This window comes from Molossus molossus, unplaced genomic scaffold, assembly GCF_014108415.1.
Source record: "Molossus molossus isolate mMolMol1 unplaced genomic scaffold, mMolMol1.p scaffold_m16_p_16, whole genome shotgun sequence".
Classification (NCBI taxonomy): Eukaryota; Metazoa; Chordata; class Mammalia; order Chiroptera; family Molossidae; genus Molossus; species Molossus molossus.
The window spans coordinates 27,363,512-27,384,417 of NW_023425351.1; the positions used below are offsets into that span (position 1 = coordinate 27,363,512).

The 20,906-nt window shown below is 37.6% G+C and overlaps 2 protein-coding genes across 3 annotated transcripts in view; one reads left to right on the forward strand and one right to left on the reverse strand.

Annotated features, from left to right (window-relative positions):
- LACTB2 (lactamase beta 2) overlaps positions 1-5,121 on the reverse strand; it is a 33,281-nt gene extending 28,160 nt beyond the window's left edge. Inside the window, exon 1 of the mRNA XM_036264093.1 lies at positions 4,923-5,121. Within this exon, the coding sequence (XP_036119986.1) occupies positions 4,923-5,044 (122 nt within the window). The 5' untranslated portion in view covers positions 5,045-5,121. The remainder of the gene's footprint in view (positions 1-4,922) is intronic.
- Positions 5,122-8,423: 3,302 nt separating this feature from the next.
- Positions 8,424-20,906, forward strand: part of XKR9 (XK related 9) — a 30,586-nt gene continuing 18,103 nt past the window's right edge. The window contains exons 1-3 of one of the 2 annotated variants that reach the window (XM_036264175.1): positions 8,424-8,497; positions 15,013-15,540; positions 17,377-17,446. In XM_036264175.1, the coding sequence (XP_036120068.1) occupies positions 15,269-15,540; positions 17,377-17,446 (342 nt within the window). In that variant the 5' untranslated portion in view covers positions 8,424-8,497; positions 15,013-15,268. The remainder of the gene's footprint in view (positions 8,498-15,012; positions 15,541-17,376; positions 17,447-20,906) is intronic. The other variant, XM_036264174.1, reaches the window with a different exon arrangement.

Here is a 20,906-nt window from a genome sequence, read left to right on the forward strand (position 1 = left end):
CTATAAAAAAAAGATAATTATAGGCTCATATCCCTGATGACCATAGATGCAAAAATCTAAAATACTGGAAAATCAAATTCTATAACACATTAAAAGGATCATATACCACCATCAAGTGGCATTTACTCCAGGGATGCAAAGATGGTTCAATATCCACAAATTAGTCAATATGATACACCTCATTTTAAAAATGAAGGATAAAAATCATGATTATCTCAATAGATGCAGAAATAGCATTTGACAAAATTCAACATCCATTTATGAGAAAAACTCCCAACAATATGAACATAGAGGAAACATACCTCAACATAATAAAAATCATATATGACAAATCCATAGATAACATCATATGCAATGGTGAAAAGCTGAAAGCATTTCCTGTAAGATCAGTAACAAGGCAATGATGCTCACTCTCACCACTTTTATTCAGCATAGTTTTGGAAGTCCAAGACAAAACAATCAGACAAGAAAAAGAAATGAAAGGCATCCACATTGGAAAGGAAGAAATAAAACAGTCCCTATTTGCAGATGACATGATACTATTTATAAAAAACCATAAGGACTCCATAAAAAAACTATTAGAATTAGCCCTAGCCAGTTTGGCTCAGCTGTTAGAGTGTTGGCCTGTGGACTAGAGAGTTCGGGTTCGGTTCCTGCTAAGGGCACGTACCTCGGTTGCAGCTTGCCCTGGCCCCAGTTAGGGTTGTGTGGGTGGCAGCCAATTGATGTGTCTCTTTCATATCGATGTTTCTCTCTCTCTCTCTCACTTCTTCCCTCTCTATCTGAAGATAAGTGCAAAAATGTCCTCGGGTGAGAATAAAAAAAAACCCAAAAAACTATTAGAACTAATAAAGTCAGTAAAGTTGCAGGATACAAAATTAATATACAGAAACCTGTTGCATTCCTATACACTAACAACGAACTATCAGAAAGAGAAATTAAGAAAACAATTCCATTGAAAATTGCATCAAAAAGAATAAAATACCTAGGAATGAATTTAAACAAGGAGGTGTTACCTGTACTAAAAAACTGTAAGACATTGATGAAAGAAACTGAAAATGAAACAAATGAATGTGAAGATAAACTGTGCTTATGAATTAGAAGAATATTATCAATATGTCCATACTACCCAAAGCAATCTACAGATTTAATGCAATCTCTATCAAATAACCAGTTGCATTTTTCATAGAACTAGAAAAATAATCCTGAAATTTGTATGTAACCACAAGACACTATATAGCCAAAGGAATCTTGAGAAAGAAAACAAAACTGGAGGTATCATGCTCTCTGGTTTGACTACAGAGCTAGAGTAATCAAAACAGTATGGCATGGCATAAAAACTGACAATATCAGTCAATGGAACAGAATAGAGATCCCAGAAATAAATCCTTGATATATAGTCAATTAATATACAAACAAATGAGGCAAGAATATACAATAGGAAAAGACAATCTCTGCAATAAGTGAGTAGTATTGGGAAAACTGGACATCTACATGTAGAAGAATGAAACTGGAGCATTTTTTTATACCACATACAAAAATAAACTAAAAATGGATTAAAGACCTAAATGTAAGACCAGAAACCATAAAATCTATAGAAGAAAACTTAGGCAGTAAACTCTTTTGACATCACTGTTAGCAATATTTTTGGATCTGTCTCCTCAGGCAAGGTCAACAAAAGCAAAGATAAACAAATAGAACTACATCAAACTAAAAAAAACTTTGCACAGCAAAGGAAACCAACAACAAAATGAAAACTATCAATAAAAGAAAAGGGAACCTATTGATTGGGAGAGCATCTTACAATGTAACATCTTACACTGACCGACATAGCAATTTAAATTAACATGTGGCACTTTCACATATTTATTATCTCTTTGACCCTCAGATCAACTCTAGGGAGGTATTATTATTATTATTTTATTTTACAGCAGAGGAATCTAGTCTTCAGAAAGGCTGAGTGATTTGTTCCAGGCCCCAACCACAGGCAGTGCTGGGAAGCACTAGATATTCAGATGCAAGGTCCAATGACTTCTCCATTCAAGATATACTGCTTCATCTACTCAGAAGACATTAGATATCCTAGTATTTTTAATAAACATTCTAGTAATTTATGGATACTTCAGACTTGGGTATATCTGAATTATTAAAAGCAGTTATGTCTTCTAATTTAGTGGTTTTTTTTTTGTTAAAAAAATTTTTTTTTCTTTATTGATTTTAGAGAGAGAGAGAGAGGAAGGGAGAGCAAGAGAGAGACAGAAACATCGATGAGAGAACATCGATTGGCCGCCTCCTGCATGCCCCTCACTGGGGATTGGGCCCACAACCTGGGCATTGGCCTGACCGGGATGAACCGGTGACCTCTTGGTGCATGGGTCGATGCTCAACCACTGAGCCATGCCAGCTGGGCCTAATTTAATGTTAAAATAACAAACAGACATTAAAAAAAAAACATACTGCCTTCTTAATGGCTTAGGTGTGTGTGCAAGAAAAATGTCAAGGAGTGTCCTTAAGTATTGGCCTTGAACAAATGTGAGGATGATTCTGTTCACTAAGATATGGACATATGGATGGAAGAACATCAAGTTTAGTGGAAAAGTCTGTAAGTTCAGTTTGGGAAATACTGAGAGTCATCCAAATTGAGACTTAAGAAAGTAGTTGGCAACCCTGGTCTGAAGATCAAGTATGAACTGAACTGGCACTCTTATCTAAATTTGGGAGTTATTAATGAACAGATAATAGGTGAATCCAAGGAAGTAAACTAGATCACCTAGGTAGAGAATACAGCATGAGAACAGAAGAAAGACTAGGATTACATCTTGAGGAACTCAAACACGTAAAAGATCGGGTAAAGAGGATGATTCTATAAAGGAGACTGTAAAAGAGCAGCTAGAGGGGTAAGAAGCCAGGAGAAAGCAGTGTTAGTAGATCAAGGAGTGGTCAACAGGATCAAGATATCGAAATTCAAATAAATAGGAATGGAAAAATGCCATTGGATTTGGTGATAATAGAAACTACCTGTGATCTTAGAACTGTTTTGTGCAGTGGAACAGGTGGCTACCAATATAAGAACCTCTAATTTGGATTCAATTAATCATTTCTAGCCACTTGACTTCTACTTTATAGAGCAGTATCATCTGTACATTAACCTATTCTAGCTCAACTATGTGGACTCATCATCTCTCTCATACACGAGTGATTCCACGGGCCATTCCACTCCATGAGTTTATGTAAGATGGGAGACTATGAATCTCAGTCAGTTTCAGGTTCTTTATGTCTCTTTTAGTACAAACAGTTTATACATTGAGCCTGATTCTAGTGTCTTAAAGACACAGTATGTATTTTCATACAACATGGCCCCTAAACACAAGCTGACTTCTTCATCTGGTTTTCAAATGGAACTAGCCATCTGTTTCATCGCTGGGAGAAAAGCAGGCTCTGTTGAACTTACTGAGAAACTGATCTCCCATATGGAGACTTTCCAGGGTAATTTTGACTATATGCAATTTTCATCTTAGGTACTGACTTTAGAACTAAGATGGCATACTGAAGAGATGAAAATGCCTATGGGCTTCCTGGGGTGAGCAAGTCCCAGCCAAGAAAGACTCTACCCTAGATATCAGTTACTTTTTTCTACCTAATTCTCTGTTCTTCTAAATTCTAGAGGCAGCCTAAAACTGTTGTTCCTAACTGACCCTGCCTTGTTTGCTCTGGACTTCACCTTTTGCCTACTTGACTTGAAAATTCTGATATGCTGGAAAAAGGCGAATATAGTAGGTACTTCACATAAAAATTCAGTAAACTATACTTGCTAAACTATTTAGTATTCAAGTGTATTTTATTAATTGTAACACATCTTGACTACACAGTTAAATTCTCTACTTACAGAAAACTATATCTTATTTCTATTTTGCATATCTAAGTTATTTTAAGTACACAAAAGCTGTCCAATGCACTTATTGTGCAATAAACCACATCTCTTCATTTCTGCATTAAACAGAATGCAGCTGAACAAGAGAAAAAAATCTTAGAAACAGAGATAGGTTATTCCATCCGCAAAATAACCTAAATAAGGCCACACAATAGTAGCAAACAAAAACAAAACTAGTAATGTCTTCTTTCCCAAGGGCTGGGGGTGGGTGGTGTGGTGGTGCTTTTTCCAATTACCCAACTCCAGCAACTTGGAAGCAAGACAACTCTGCCCTCTGCTGCTGAGTTAATAAAAAGACCTCAGTACAATTGCTTTTGTGAAGGGGCAGTTACACTCTGGGCAAAACACGAGTGAAAGTCAGAAGGTGAGCCAAATCAACGTTTTCCTGGATTCTTAAAAAGTCCGGACGATACTAATTTCTCAACCATTTAAACATGCTCACCCTGGCATTCAACATCAAAGCAAAACAAACTGGGTTTCAAAAACAGCAAGTTTTTTTTTTTTTTTAATTAAACAGCAAGTTTTTTTAAAAAAATCATTTCTCCCCCAGCAACTTGTAAACTAGAGAAGTTACCACCCTTGGCGGTCGTAATTTAGGGGAGGTCCGAGATCTGGGCCTCTGCGGCCGGTTCTGGTTGTGCCGGTCCACGGCAACCAGTGACCTGCGGCCGGTTCTGGTTGTGCCGGTCCACGGCAACCAGTGACCTGCGGCCGGTTCTGGTTGTGCCGGTCCACGGCAAGCAGTGACCTGCGGCCGGTTCTGGTTGTGCCGGTCCACGGCAAGCAGTGACCTGAGGCCGGTTCTGGTTGTGCCGGCCCACGGCAACCAGTGACCTGCGGCCGGTTCTGGTTGTGCCGGTCCACGGCAACCAGTGACCTGCGGCAGGTTCTGGTTGTGCCGGTCCACGGCAAGCAGTGATCGGAGCCCCAGCTCTGCATGTTCCGCGGGCGTGTGTGTGTGGTGGGGGGTGGGAATGCGAGGGGTGTTTACCTGGCGCCGGTCCCTACCAGGTAGGTGTTAGTACCCTGCAGGGTCATGGGACCCGGATTACAGCCCAGGACGCGCACCACTCGACTGGACAGACGCTCGATGCGCTGCAGAGTGGCTGCCATCTCCGCGTTTGCCTCCGGTCCGCGCGTAGTTTACGGTCGGACTCGAGCGTGGAAACCGCAGGTAGGCCGCGGGCAGAGCCAGCAGTCACCTGACTGGAGGCGGAGAGAGATCAGCCTCTACGCCGGGGGCGGGGCCAGAGGTCACGTGTCGCCTCGCCAGCGGAGCGGAGCGGGGAGGTGGGGCGGGGAGGGATCAGCCTCTGAGCTGGGGCGGGGCCAGAAGCCACGTGACTGCGCACGGGCTTCTAGAGCGGCGGCGCGAGGGCGTTTCCCTGGGCGGGGCGTGAAGCGGCCTGAGGCGAAGCCGGGTTTGACAGCTTCTCTTGTCACAGAGCCAGGTGCCTTCCCGGGAGTTGATGCTCGGGCAGGGAGTTCATCCAGGGCGGGGGACATTTTAAATCGAGAAATCTTGTGATGGAGCAAAGGGCAGCAGGCAGGTTGCAGGTAGTTAATGGGTTCTAAATCCCGGGAAGCCGGGCTCGGCAGGTTTGCGGGCACTGGGGGGTGTGTGTGTGAGGAGTAACCTGTTTATCTTTCGTAACAGTTGTAAGTAATGTGTACCAAGCGCTTTCCACCTGCTAAGTGCTCTTGGTCAACTGGTTCTCCTTTAACCCCCGCAGCACCGGCCTCCCGTGCTCCCGGCTGCCCGAGCGCGGTCGGCCTTGGGCCGGAACCGGGTTCAGCGGATTGACCGCCCCAGGGTTCACCACCGCTCCCTGTTTTAAACACGCAGATCCTGTGGTCAGGTTCATTCAGCTTTGACAAGAGTACGGAGAACACATCCGCTCCCCCAGCCCATCTCTTTTCCAAAAAATGAGAAATGGACACAGTGCCAAAATTTAGTACAAGCATTTTTAACATTCTTTTTTTTTTTTTTTTGGTAGATATTTCTGAAGAAAAAGACCATTTCCTATTAATTCATAAAATGTTTATTTTAATAAAATTCAGCCCATTAAAACTATAATAAAAAGACCTAGCAAAAGAAGCAGGAAAAGAGAGTGGAGGAGGATAACTTATGCCAGACACGCAAGATAAACAAAAGTATTGCCGATGAGAACAAAGCCTGAGGTCCCTGGCAGCCAAAGCAAAGAAGACACGGTTGTATAGTTAGTTCTCCTTAGTGAGTAAGAAAAAGCATACCAGTTAAGAAGATGCTAACTCGGGAAAGAATGGGCTTTCTTGGATTTTATGTAAGAGACATAAAATATCATAACGAATATAAGCAATGTTAAAAATTGAAAAAAGTTTATTTTACAGATCAGCAGTTTAATATTCCACATTTCTGGAAAGACACACCTGTGTTATGTGTGACACACTTTTTTGCCTTGAGTCGCAAAGATGTCCTTTTAATGGCAAAGTGTTTCAAAGACCTTCACTGAAATAATCATGTAAATTAACCCCTTTGCAAAGGGAAGGTAAGCAATGGGCCTTTAAAAAAATGCTCGGAATAACCATCAAAATCCCTATGTCAGGAAGATCAGCTCACCAATATTTACGTATTTGTCACCATGAATTAATGGCTATTCAGGCAGGAAGCGACCTCCTCCTTCCCTCATCCTAAGAACTCTCTGCTGGAGAATCAGCAGAACCTTTGAGAAGAGGGCGGGGCAGTAATTTCTGCACCCTGGTGCTCTTCCTGAGACTTGCAGGCAGCTCCAAGCTCTTAACCCTTAGCTTTTTTTAAAATTAGAATTTCATTTTGTGCCTACCATCTCGATTTTATTTAATAACTGCCAAGCTCTTCATTTGACAGATGAAGAAATTGACCCAACAAATAATTTAAAAGTTAAGTGACTTGCCCTGGTCAGGTGGCTCAGATCGTTGGAACGTCATCCCTACACCAAAAGGCGGGTTTGATTCCTGGTTAGGGCACATAACTAGGTTGCTGGTTTGATCCCTTGTCAGGGCGAGTATGAGAGGTAACCTATGGATGTTTCTCTCTCTTTTCCTTTCTCCCTCCTTCCTCCCTCCCTTCCTCTCTGTCTAAAAATCAATGAAAACATATACTTGGGTGAGGATTAAAAAAAAAAGTAGTTGAGTGACTTGAGTGGAGTCATACAAGGAGACATTAGCAGAAGAGCAGGAACAACGAATGGATAGTGAACTTTGTTTAGATAAGTTGAAATTGAGGTGATTGGGGGATATCTTGGAAAGGATACCTATAGGTAGTTGGATATGTGAGTTTAGCTCAGATGGGAGATCTCGGCTACAGATATAAAATTGAGTATTTGTTGATATACTTAGCAATGTGACTTGAAGGTTAACTTCCTCTCCAAGAAGTAAGACCAATGATTTTTACATTCTGTCCAGTCCCATTTGCAGTCATTTATCATCTGCCTACAACATGCAAAGTATTCTTTTTTTTTTTAATCCTCACCTGAGGACATTTTTTTGTTTTTGTTTTTGTTCAGATAGAGTGGGAGGGAGAGAGAGGAAGAGAGAGAGAGAGAGAAACATCGACGTGAAAGGGACACATCGAGTGGTTGCCACCCGCACAACCGACTAGCGCCGGGGACAAACTGCAACTGAGGTACATGCCCTTGGTGGGAACCGAACCTGGGTCTCTCTGAACCACAGGCCAACGCTCTAAATGCTGAGCCAAATCGGCCAGGGCTGCAAAGTATTCTTGTAGACGTTGTGTGTGTGTGTGTGTGTGTGTGTGTGTGTGTGGTGTTAAAAATGAAAGATAGTAGGCTCTTTCTAGACATTCATAATCAGAAAGGAGATATGCATGGTCTTATTTTAATGCATATTTGGGTAAATCCTAGAGGAGAAGCTAAAGTGATGTGATTGCAAGTATGAAGGGGAGAATCAAATTGATTGGGAAGATCTGGGAAAGCTTAAAGGTGATGGATTTTGAGTTGATTCTTAAAGGATTGATAGAATTTCATCAGGTAGGTGGAGGTAGAAGGGCGTTATAGACAGGCTTGGAAATAGAAGAAATTTAGTGGGTGTTTTTGGGAACGGAAACCAACAATCATATGTTCTTGGCATAGGCTTTGAGAAGGTATACAATTTGAAAAAGTAGGTAGGGCTAACTTAATGATATTTTGAAAATTCATTATCAGAGTATTTCAAATTCAAAAATCTCTTTTTCTTTCTTTCAAACATGACGTGTTCACTTGGATATGCTGTGAGAAAAATTGTATTTTCTTAAAACTTAATTGATAAATACAGTAAAAGCTTGTAACCTAGTCAGCCTATAATAGAAGCCATGTTATTCCTTTCCCCAATGTCATAAAAGGTTGTACTGTAGTCACAATGAATCACTCTGTTATCACCAGATTAGACTATCCCACATATGACTAACAGGTGATTTCAGTTTCATTTTAGTCTTTGGTCTTTAAGGTTTACAAACCCTTTAATGATACCTGTTTTCAGTGAAGAAGAAATAAAAGAAATGAGAATTTTCTAGAAGAGACTGAATTAAAGAAGCCTTTTTACACTTGACAAGTAAGTCTGTATCTTATGTGTGTTAAATTTGATTGACAAATGGAAGTCTCCTAGTTTTTACTTTTTAAATATCTGCTTTATTGCAAAGAGATCATGTACAGTGGGCAAAGGTTATATATTTTAGCTGGCAACCAGGAAGCCAGCCATACAACTGGGTTGACCTCTGAATGAAATTGGATTGAAAGTGTAATATTAAATTAGTGTCACAAGTTCCCTAGGAAGTCAAATTTTGTAAATGGCTTTATTTCTCGTAAGCTGGTATTGGAATAGTGATCAACTGTAAGAATAGAAATGAACTGTCCTTCATACAAGTTATATAACCATGTGGTTATTGAAAGAGCTACGGGCCCTCTTTGTGAGAGCTGCTATAGTTATTACCTTACTGTGTAGGTTTCTTTCCAGTTGGCGTTATGTCCCTGCCTCACTAAATTAGGAATACAGAAGTAGTCGTATCAGATTAGTTTTTTTGAGTCTGATATTATACCAATTATACAATTAATAAGTTTCTTCAAAATTATTTTCCCCATCTTATAAAACTTGACTCAAAACTGCTAGTGTTTTCCATATCCATACCAGGTAAAGGAAGCTCTCTTTGTGGGGAGAGTGATTAAGAAATGCATGTATGGCCCTACCAGTGTGGCTCAGTGGAGTATTGTCCCATGGACTAAGAGGTTCCAGTTTGATTCCCAGTCAGGGCACATGCCCGGGTTTTGGACTCCATCCCTGGAAGAGGGCGTGCAGGAGGCAGCCGATCAATGTCTCGCTCTCTCACATTGATGTTTCCATCTCTCTCTCTAAAAAAAAAAAAAAAAAAAATCAAAGAAAATATATTAAGAAAGAAAGAAATACACCTATGGAGTGCTTAAGTATTATACTCTGTAATTCTAAGGAAATCATCTACAATTAAAAAATGGTTTGCTGCCGTGGCCAGCATGACTCGGTGATTAGAGCATTGGCTGTGCACTGAAGGGTCGCAGGTTTGATCCCCAGTCAAGGGCTTGTACCTGGGTTGCAGGTCTGATCCCCAGTCCTGGTTGGGGCTTGTTCCAGAGGCAACCAATCAGAGTGTCTCTCTCACATTGATGTTTCTCTCTCTCTCTCTCTCTCTTTCTCCCCCTTCCTCCTTCCCTCCTTTCCACTTTCTAAAAATGAATGAAAAAACTATCCCTGGGTGAAGATTAATAAAACAAACAAACAGACAAAACAATAAAAACAGTTTGCTCATTAGAGATAACTCACCTAAACACCCAATATCTCTAAACTCAGTTTCCTGATCTGTAAAATGGGGCCAATAATACCCTTCTTATAAGGATTTGTAAGGATTAAATGAAATAATATATGTAAAGCAGTTTACATGTAGTAAACGTTCAGAAATGGTAGCTACTATTATTACTATCTACTCTTCCACTATGTATGCAATACTTTTTGTCCCTACATAGAAAAGCTTAAGAAATTTTATTTTTTAGAATTATGTTAGAATAGGACTTGGATACACGTTAAACACAGCCAGTAAAATAATGCTAAGGAATCTCTGCCAATATTTTGTGGAACTTTTGTTTTTGGAGGATGTACTCAAAATGTAGTGCATTACACTTTTGAACTAGCTGTTCCTTCCACTTGGAAAGTTTTTTCATGATATCCACATGACAGATTTCATTACTGAAATGTCACCTTTGCATTGAGGCCTGCTCTGATCATTCTAATTAAAATTGCAACCCATGATGTACCTGCTTCTACTCTCAACTCCTCATCTCTCTTAAAATGCTCTATGTTTTTCTCCATAGCACTTATTACCTTTGAATATAATAATTTATTTATTTTATGATTAATTGACTATCTTTCTCTGCTAAGGTGTAAATTCCACAGAGGCAGGGATTTTTGTCTGTTTTGTCACTTGATATATCCCAAGAGCCTAAAACAGCACATGGTGGGTTCCAAGTAAATATTTAATTAATTCAATTGAACAGAACTTGCTGATTAAATCTCATTCTACTAAAATTCATGCTTATGGTGTGGTATTTTGGTATGGTTGGGCATGGTATTTTTCTTTTTCTTTTTTTTTTTTTATCCTCACCCGAGGACATTTTTCCATTTATTGTTCAGATAGAGTGGGAGGGAGAGAGAGGAAGAGAGAGAGAGAGAAAGAAACATCGATGTGAAGGGACATATCGAGTGGCTGCCACCCGCACGACCAGCCAGGGCCGGGGACAAACTGCAACCGAGGTACGTGCCCTTAGCGGGAACCGAACCCGGGTCTCTCCGGACCGCAGGCCGACGCTCTAACCGCTGAGCCAAACCGGCCAGGGCGGTATTTTTCATTTTAAGATAAGAAACCTACTGCTGAAAAATTCATGGCCTGCTAGGTTGGAAAAACTTACATTTTAAAATTATTTGTTTCATCCTGTTGGCTACAACATTCTTGACAGAAAAAGTGGTAATTATGAACTTTTTTTTTCTGTAAGAAGAGTGAAATACCTTTTAATACTATTCTGAAGACTTTTAAATGAAATAGTTATAGTGGTAAAATGGCAAGAACACTGTAAGTATTAAATTGTGTGTGTTTTTAGTAACACTTTTCCCTCCTGGTTTTTAAAGTAATAAATGTTCTTTATAGAACATACAGGGTGTTAGTCTATTCAAGCTGTCATAACAGAATACCACAGACTGGGTGGCTTAAACAACAAAAATTTATTTTCTCACAGTTCTAGAGACTGGAAATCCCACACTCGGGTGCTAGTAGGGTTGGTTTCTGGTGCGGCTGCTCTCCTTCCATTTCAGGAGGCTGCTTTCTTGTTGTATCCTCCCGTGCATTTCCTGTGTGTGTATGTCGGGGGTGGGGTATGGCGAGGGAGATAGAAAGCTGGTGTCTCTTCCTCTTCTTATAGGGACACCAGTCTTATGGGATTCAGGCCCCATCATAATGACCTTTTAGCCTTATTTACCTCCTTAAAGGCCTATTGGGGATTAGAATACAGTCATATTGAGTAGTAGAATTCTAACATAATTTTGCAGGGAAATAATTCTGTCCCTACATATAGAAAAAGAATGACACCATTAATTCAACAAATAAAACCATTAATTCAACAAATAAAACCATTGTTAACATTTTGTATTTTTCTAGTCATATTTTCTTTGCATTTTCACAGCTTTGAGATCATACCATAGTACTTTTTCACTTAATATTATTGAAGGTTAAGTCACATATTTCAAACTGAGATTCTTACAGGGATCAGGTAGGCAGGTAGGCACTGATGGTAACTAACATTTATTGAGCACTGTGTGCCAAGTACTTTTCTCGAAGTTTATATGTGTTACATGAATTATCCTTCTTAATTTTCAAAACAACCCTGTGTGAGGTATATACCATTATAATCTCTGTATTTCAGATGAAGAAAATAAAGCATAAAGAGATAAAAGAACATGTTTAAGGACACACAGCTAGTAGGTAGCTGCATTAGCATTGAGACGGAGTTGTTGAAATGACTGAAGTGGGGTGGCTGGCTACTGTGGTGAACTTGAGAGAGCATGCTCCAATTAGGGGACACCCACTGCTAATGGAGGAATGGTAGTCTAGTGTAGCAGATCTTTATTGTTGTTGTTGTTAAAATAGCAGTGAAAATTCTGGATTTTTATATGAAATGTTGGCAATTAATTAGGAAAATTAAAAGAACACCACTGAGTCAGACAAATCTCATCTGCAGATTGCATTCAGCCCACATTTATAAAATAGAAATCATAATAGTAGTATCTACCTCTCAAGTTTGATGTAAGAATTAAATGGGGGGTGTCAGTGGGGAAAAAAGGAGAAACATCTGTAACAAAAATAAATTAATAAAAAAATAAAATAAAACAAACTAACTAACTAAAAAAAAAGAATTAAATGGGGACAATGGGGACTTTTTTTTTTTTGGTGGTACGTGCCCCTAGTGGGAACTGAACCCAGGACTCAGGACTCTCTGGTCTACAGGCTAATGCTCAACTGCTGAACCAAACTGGCAAGGGCAAATAGGGACATTTCATATGCAACATTTAGTTCAATTCCTGGCACATTGTGCTAAGCAAATGTTATCTATCATCAGTAGCATAAAAGTTTTCTCCAGTTATTGAAATTCTTTATAAGTATCATTTATTGTTGTTTTCATTTTAAGAAATTATGCAATATATGAATACAAATCTATTGTAAAAAACCTCAAACAGCCCTGGCCGGTTTGGCTACAGCGGTTAGAGCGTCGGCCTGCGGTCCTGAGAGACCCGGGTTCGGTTCCCGCTAAGGGCGCGTACCTCGGTTGCAGTTTGTCCCAGGCCCTGGTCGGTTGTGCGGGTGGCAGCCGCTCGATGTGTTCCTTTCACATCGATGTTTCTCTCTTTCTCTCTGTTCCTCTCTCTCCCTCCCACTCTACCTGAACAAAAAATGGAAAAATGTCCTCGGGTGAGGATAAAAAAAAAACCAAACAAAAGAAAAACCTTAAACAATGAAAAGTATATTTAATTGAAGTTGCTTTTGCTTCCTACTTCGAACCCTTTTCCCTCTCCATATATAATTAAAAACCACAAATTCTATATTTATCTGTCTGGCACTTGTTTTTTTCACTTAATGTGTCTTAAAGGTCTTTTAAAATCAGGTTACACAAAGCTACTTTATTCTTATTAAATGTTGCATGGTGTATTCTTTAGTATGAAGGTACCGTAAGTTGTAGAACTAAGCTTCTCAATTGTCATTTAGGTAGCTTTCAGTTTTTTTGCTGTTGTATAAAAGTTCTGAAAAGAGCATATATATCTTTGTGCACATTTGTGAATATTTCCCTAGGCTTGATTCCTAGATGGAATTTCTGAGTCAAAAGCATATTAAAAGTTTTCATAGCTATTGTACCTTGTTAAAATATATTTTTGTAGCTTTCTAATATTCCATTATATGAATCTACCATTATTTACTTTACCAATTCTTTATGCTGACATATTTAGATTATTTCCAAAGTTTTGCCAATATAAATGGTCCTATGATAAAGACCTTTGTGAGTAGGTTAAGCTTTTTATTTTATTTTAAAATGTATATAAAATTGTTTATTAAAATGTGTGAATTGACAGTAATTATATATATGTATACATACATACATATGCATATATATGTGGACATAGCTCATATATTAGCTTTTTACTAATAAAGATGTATAATCAAAAGTGTTTGGAGACTACAGTGCTATTTTATTCCTTCAGTACCTTGATAGTTATCAATTTAAAAAATTTAAAAATTACAAATGATACTAATTTATGGTCATATGTGACTCATTTTAGAAGATACCTGTATTTTCTTTCTTTCTTTTTTTTAATTTTATTTTTTTATCCTCACCCGAGGACATTTTTCCATTTTTTGTTCAGGTAGAGTGGGAGGGAGAGAGAGGAACAGAGAGAGAGAGAGAAACATCGATGTGAAAGGAACACATCGAGTGGCTGCCACCCGCACAACTGACCAGGGCCAGGGACAAACTGCAACCGAGGTATGCGCCCTTAGCGGGAACCGAACCCGGGTCTCTCAGGACCGCAGGCCGACGCTCTAACCACTGAGTCAAACCGGCCAGGGCTCTTTCTTTTTTTTTAATCCTCACCTGAGGATATTTTTCCATTTATCTTCAGTTAGAGTGGGGCTGGGGGCGGGGAAACATTGATATGAGAGAGACACGTGGACTGGTTGCCTCCCTCATGACCCTGACCAGGGCCTGGATGAACGGAAACCGAGGTACGTGCCCTTGACCAGATTGAACCAGTGACTCTTTGGTCCATGGGCCGACGCTCTATCTGCTGAGCCAAACTGGACAGGGCAAGTTATCTGCATTTTAATAGAGGACAATGTTTAATCTGAGGAATCCATCTCTAGGGGTGAGTTTAAGGCTTTCTAGTTGACAAGTAGATGAGAGTTGGGGTAGAGAAGCCTTTTCCAGAAGAAGCATCTCTGAGAAGAAACTTAGGTTTGGAGACAGGAAGTCCAAGACCTAGTGTCTGGTAAGGGCCCACTTCCTGGTTTGCAGACAGCCATCTTCCCATGTGAAGAGCAGAGGGAACTAGGTTAAGCTTTTTAAAAGGTAAATAGTCTGAGAGGAAGTTGTCAATTTGTTAGTATATTGCTGAGACTTTACTTTCCCAAAGCTATTGTAAGAACTATATTTGGTGATAATATATTATTATTAAGCCCTGACCGGTTTGGTTTGGTGGTTAGAGCATTGGCCTGTGGTCCAGAGAGACCCGGGTTCGGTTCCCGCTAAGGGCATGTACCTCAGTTGCGGTTTGTCCCCGGCCCTGGTTGGGTTGTACGGGAGGCAGCCACTCGATGTGTCCCTTTCATGTTGATAGTTCTCTCTCTCTCTCCTTCCCATTCTATCTGAACAAAAAATGAAAGGATGTTCTCGGGTGAGGATGAAAAAAAAAAATAGAGCATTGATAAAGTCGTGACCTAGAGTTTTTAATATTATATCCAAGAGTTTTAGAATCTTATATGTACATATATGTATGTTTTATTTTAGGTATTGTCATCTGTAATGAAGATCATTGTGAAACAGAAGATTGAATAAAGCCTTATAACACTGAACCTAGATTAGAGATTTAGAAAAGAAAGTTAAAATTAGTCAATTTGATTTTGGTATTCCAATTTAATAATATTTATTATTCTAGATAGATTTAGTGAGTGAAAATAAAATTCAGTACTGTACTAAAGCTGTTTTTTCCCTCCTTTCTGTATAAGAGAAGAAAGTAAACAACCAAGAGCTATAGTGATTTATAATGAAATATACTAAATCAAATTTTATGATGTCCGTTCTTGGCATCATAATCTATATAACCGATTTAATTGTGGACATCTGGGTATCTGTTAGGTTTTTCCATGAAGGACAATATGTTTTTGGTGTTTTAACAGTATGCTTTATGCTCTTTGGAACACTTGTGGTCCAGTGTTTTAGTTATTCTTGGTTCAAGGCCGATTTAAAGAAAGCAGGTCTAGAAAGTCAGCATTGTTTTCTTCTACTTCACTGCTTGCAAGGAGGAATTTTTACAAGGTGAGCATACACTTTTGATCATTAACACTATTTTTTCTTTTATTCTAACAGAAACTACCTTTCTGTATCTAGGTCGTCAAATGTACAAAGGTCCCCTATTTGCATGTAGCACAAAGGTTATTTGCTCCTTATTATTGGTGTTTGTATGAGTCATTGGTGTACTGTCAGAATTTTCCAGGTTTTAATAGCATGTTTTAATTTACCTGATTAAGTTAATTTACTTTTTCTAATATGTACTCAATTTTTATGGGAAGAAAAAAAACTCATTTTTATGTCTCGTGATCTTCTGTTTTATAATCAAGGCCTGATAGTGCAAATATAGCCTATCACCTGCAACTCTATTAAAGCACTTAATTTTTAAATTACTTGTACCATTGATTTAACTCAATGAAAAATTTACTGCAACGGTGTTATAGCTATGTGGTTAGCTGGTACAGAATCATGCACAGAACTAAAAACAGCCTTAAGAATCATGTTCAAAACCTGATTTTATTAGTTAAAGAAACTAGTATCTAAATAGGCCTCAAGAATTCTGTGATTCTCTGTATATCTAATTTCATATGACCTTTTCATTATTACCTTAAGGAAATTCATTCTGTTAAAAACTATACACATACACACACATACACACACATACACACACATACACACACACATATACACACACGTGTATATATATATATATAAGAGAAAAATTAGAAACATATTAAAAGAATAACATACTGTTTTGTTACATTTAGTTTTGGAATTTGGATTATTTTAGTAGCTTACATAAAGGTTAATTTCTGATTCTATCTTGTTAAAAAAGCAACATATTCATGGCAATTAATTGAAAGTATTAAAAAAAATCCAGGCTTTTTATATGTTAATTAATAGTAATAATAATAAATGCCATTCAATTTGTGTGGAGATTTATAGTTTTCAAAGTGTTTTCATATACTTTGTTTTTTTAAAGCTAGAATTATTAAGGTTATGACATGTAAGAGAAACAAAATACACAGTGAGAAAAAAGTACAAGTTTGAGGGAAGCTGGAAAGTACGGTAGGTGTTGATATTGGAAGCTAGATTTGAAACTGTATGTTCTCAGTAAGATGAAATGTTTAAGGGGATGGAGTAAACATTAGTGCTGATAAGTATTTATGTGTAATAAATAAGATTTAATGAGTATTCTCTATGGGCAATAATGAGAATTGTAGTTATAATATCTAGAGAAGGATAAAATTTACTTTTTTCCAGAGATTTTAGAAATAATGGTAAATTCTTTGTTATTTGCCATTTTATAAATATAAAATTTTCATATCTACAGAACTATTTTCTTTGGTGTTTCAAATAATGACTTGAAGGTATTACAAGACATTGTATCATAAATTATAAATTGTATTATAAAAGAAAGGCAAAATTACCTTGATTTTCATTGTCTTTTGACATACCTAGTAATTTTTTATTGAATGTTAGACATTATGGTAAAAAAAATTATAGAGGCTCCAGATAATACTATTTTCCTTTTCTATTCTGGGCATTTAGAGTAGTAAGGGTCAGTATGTTCTTGGTTTGCTCCTAGGATGCAGCCTTCTAGGGCACTGAGAGCCTGGTGTGGTCATGCTCTCTCTTATATGTCCTGAATATTACCAGTCCTTATCTCCTTGGTACCACAAGACTGACAGAATGTGTGCTTTGCTCTTTTAAAGCTTTCTGCCTAGCTTTTAGCCTTTATCTTATAGTTTCGAAATTTGGTAAATGTCCCAGGGGAAAAACTGACTGTGCTTTTGAGATCCCTATCTTCAGTCCTGCAAGATCTTTGAAACCTCTGCTATTTATTCTGTTTTCTAACAACAGCTCTTTGCCTGGGCAAAACTCAGATTTTCAACATCTTGTCCAGAGTTACCGAATCAGCAAGTACTTCCAGGTAACAAGTATCTGCAGAAACATCAGCTCAGTTTCCAGTTTCTTTAGTTGTTTTGACAGGAACATTGGTCCATTCCAATATACTACATCCTACATAGAAGTGTAGTCCATAAAGTGCAATTTTGAGTTATCCTACAATGTGTAGTCTTAAATTATCCCAAGTCTGAAGTTGAACAGAACCTTTATTGTTCTTATAAATAATATAAAGACCTCAAAACACTTGAATTCCATGTACCATGTTCCCAATGTGTACATTAATGTTGCTGGCATTTTAATTCTTGTGTTTAATCTCACTAGATCATATTATTTCTGTTCTATATAGTTAAATTTTATTAAATATTGTTTATATTTATTTATATATTTACTATTCTCTTTATTTTTTATTCCTTCTTGAATCTCAGACTTTCCACTCAGTATCACTATTCTGCCTGCCTGAGGTCTAGAATTGCATATATTGTGAGTCTGTTGGTGACACCATCTCTAAGTTTTTGCTGTCTAGAAATGTCATTATTTCATTATCTTTCTTGAGAGATATTTTAGTGGCTATAGAATTGGAGGTGAGTAGTTATTTTCTCTCTTCGTGTTACATTCTTTGTCTTTTGGTTTTCATTGTTTCTCTTTAAGTGTTAGGTGTCAGTCTTTTTTCCCTCTGGTTGCTCTTATGATTTTTCTCTTTATCTTTGTTTTTTTACAGTTTAATTATGATGTATGTAGGTGTAGATTTAATTCTGTTGCTTGGGATTTGCTAGTCCTCATGATTGTTTGAAACTTTCATCAGTTCTGCACAATTCTTAGTCATTACCTTCTAACATTTTCTTTACTATATTTCTCTTTGCCTTCTGGGACTTTGAACAAATGTAACTTAAATATTCTCACTGTATCTAACAGACTCTTACTTTTTGGTTATTTTAAATTTTAATGTTTTGACTTTCTGTGGTACATTCTGTGTAATTTTTCATAACTTTTATTTCACTAGTACTTTCTTTCGCTGTGGCCAAGATGTTATTATACCTAACCACTGAGTTTTAAATTTTGATTATTACAATTTTTATATTTAGAAGCTACATTTGATTCTTTTCAAGTCTGCTATGTCACTTTTTTTTTTTTTTTGGTACGTGCCCCTAGTGGGAACCGAACCCGGGACACTCTGGTCCTCAGGCCAGTACTCCAACATCTGAGCCAAACCAGCCAGGGCTGCTATGTCACTTTTTATAGTTTCCTGTTCACTTTAGATATTTCAGATTTGCTATTTATATCTTTAAACATAGTAAGTATAGTTGTTTCATTTATAATTTCAATATATGAAGCTTTTACAGGTTTGTTACTACTGACTTTGATTCTACTATTGGGTACTTATATTGGCATATAATTGTAGTCTTTTTTTTTTTAATGCATCATGTTTATTTATTTATTTTTTCTTTATTGATTTAGAGAGAGAGGAAGGGACATGGGGAGAGAGATAGAAACATTGATGGACGAGAACATCAATTGTCTGCCTCTTGCATGCTCCCCACTGGGGATTTGACTCACAACCTGGGCACGTGCCCTGACCAGGAACCGAACTGGCGACCTCTTGGTGCATGGGTCGATGCTCAACCACTGAGCCACACCAGCTGGGCAAATGTCGTATTCTTTAATGATCCTTTATAATGCTATGTTGTCAGTTGTAACTTCTCTTTCATTTTTAAATTTTATTTATTTGGACCCTTTCTTTTTTTCTTGGTGAGTCTGTCTAAAGGTTTGTCAATTTTGTTTATCTTTCAAAGAACCAGCTTTAATTTCATTGATCTTTTCTATTTTTTTTTCAATCTTTGTTTCATTTATTTCTGCTTTGATCTATAGTTCTTTTAAATGTAAAGATAGGTTGTTTATTTGGGACTTATCTTGTTTCTTAGGGTAGATCTGTATCTATAAACTTCCCTCTTAGAACTGCTTTTGCTATATCCCATGGGCTTTGGGAAGTTGTGTTTTCATTTTTATTTTATTTTTTAAATTTATTTTTATTTTTTTAAACAAAACTCACATTTTATTTATGTTGAAATAAACTATACGGAATTGACTTTTTTCACCAAAAATAACAGCAATATTTTCTGTATTATTCCAAGATAACTACAAAACACATTTTTGTAGGTTTTCCAGGTTTTTCTTATAATTAAAGACGAGGCAGTAGATACAGTCATGGAAAAAGACAGAATAAATCAATCGCCAGTATCCATGGCCTCTGAATCTGTCTTGACCATGAAACAGAAGTGTTCGACTTATACCTGCAAAAAGCTTATGAAGATATTGGCTCAACAAAGGAATGTAAACAGCAACATCCAGATGTGGAACAACAATGGCAGGTTCTTCCATTCAATCTTTAACTATAACTTGTTTCTTTAAGATCACTGAAAGAGATCTTACATAAAGAGAAAATCTACAATGAAATCCTTGTTTGGCAAGCTCACGTTTCTTTCACTGTCCGGTAATTCCCTTAACTGTACATTACAGATACTTAACAGCATACTTAAAACACTTGCTATTCAAAGGTTAGTCATGAGCTTCATGGTAAGATTTTATAAAATGTATTCCTTCCTTCCACACCTCCTCAAAATTTATTTCTTCAAAGAACTGATAACCCAATACCCGACAACTGGATCCACAATGATAATAAATGTTATGTCAAAAATGACTTAACTAAAACAATTCTCTAAGTATTTTTTCATTTACCTTTGATCTTTTGCTTATTTAGTAGCATGTTGTTTGTCTACACGTGTTTGTGTTTTTTTCCAGTTTTCTTCTTGTAGTTGGTTTCTAGTTTCATAATGTCGTGGTTGGAAAAATGCTTGATATGATTTTAGTCTTTTTGAATTTATTGAAACTTGTGATCTAGTATGTGATCAGTCTTGGAGAATGTTCTATGCGCACTTGAAAAAGAATGTATATTCTGTAGTTTTTGGATGAAATATTCCATAAATATCTGTAGAGTCAATTTGGTCTAATGTGACATTTAAGGACTTAGTTTCCTTATTGATTTTTTTGTCTGGATGATATATTTATTGATGTAAGTTGGTTATTAAAGTCTCCTATATTTTTTAAAATGTTTTTATTGATTTTAGTGAGAGGAAGGGAGAGGAAAGAATGGTAGAAACATTGATGAGAGAGAGACATCAGCATTGATTGGATGCCTCCTGCATGTCCCCTACTGGGGATTTGGCCCAAATCTGGGCATGTGCCCTGACCGAGAATCAAACCTGCGACCTCTTGGTGCCTGGGTCAACGCTCAACCACTGAGCCACACTAGCCATGTGTCCTTTACTATTATTTTAATACTGTCAATTTTTCCCTTTATGTCTATTAATTTTTGCCTTATATGTTTAGGTGCTCCTCTGTTGGGTGTGGGGTGGCCCAGTGTGCACATGTGTGTGGCAGGTCCCTGTTAATTTGGTTGTCTGTGGCTGGAGTAGGGTCTGGGTTTGGCA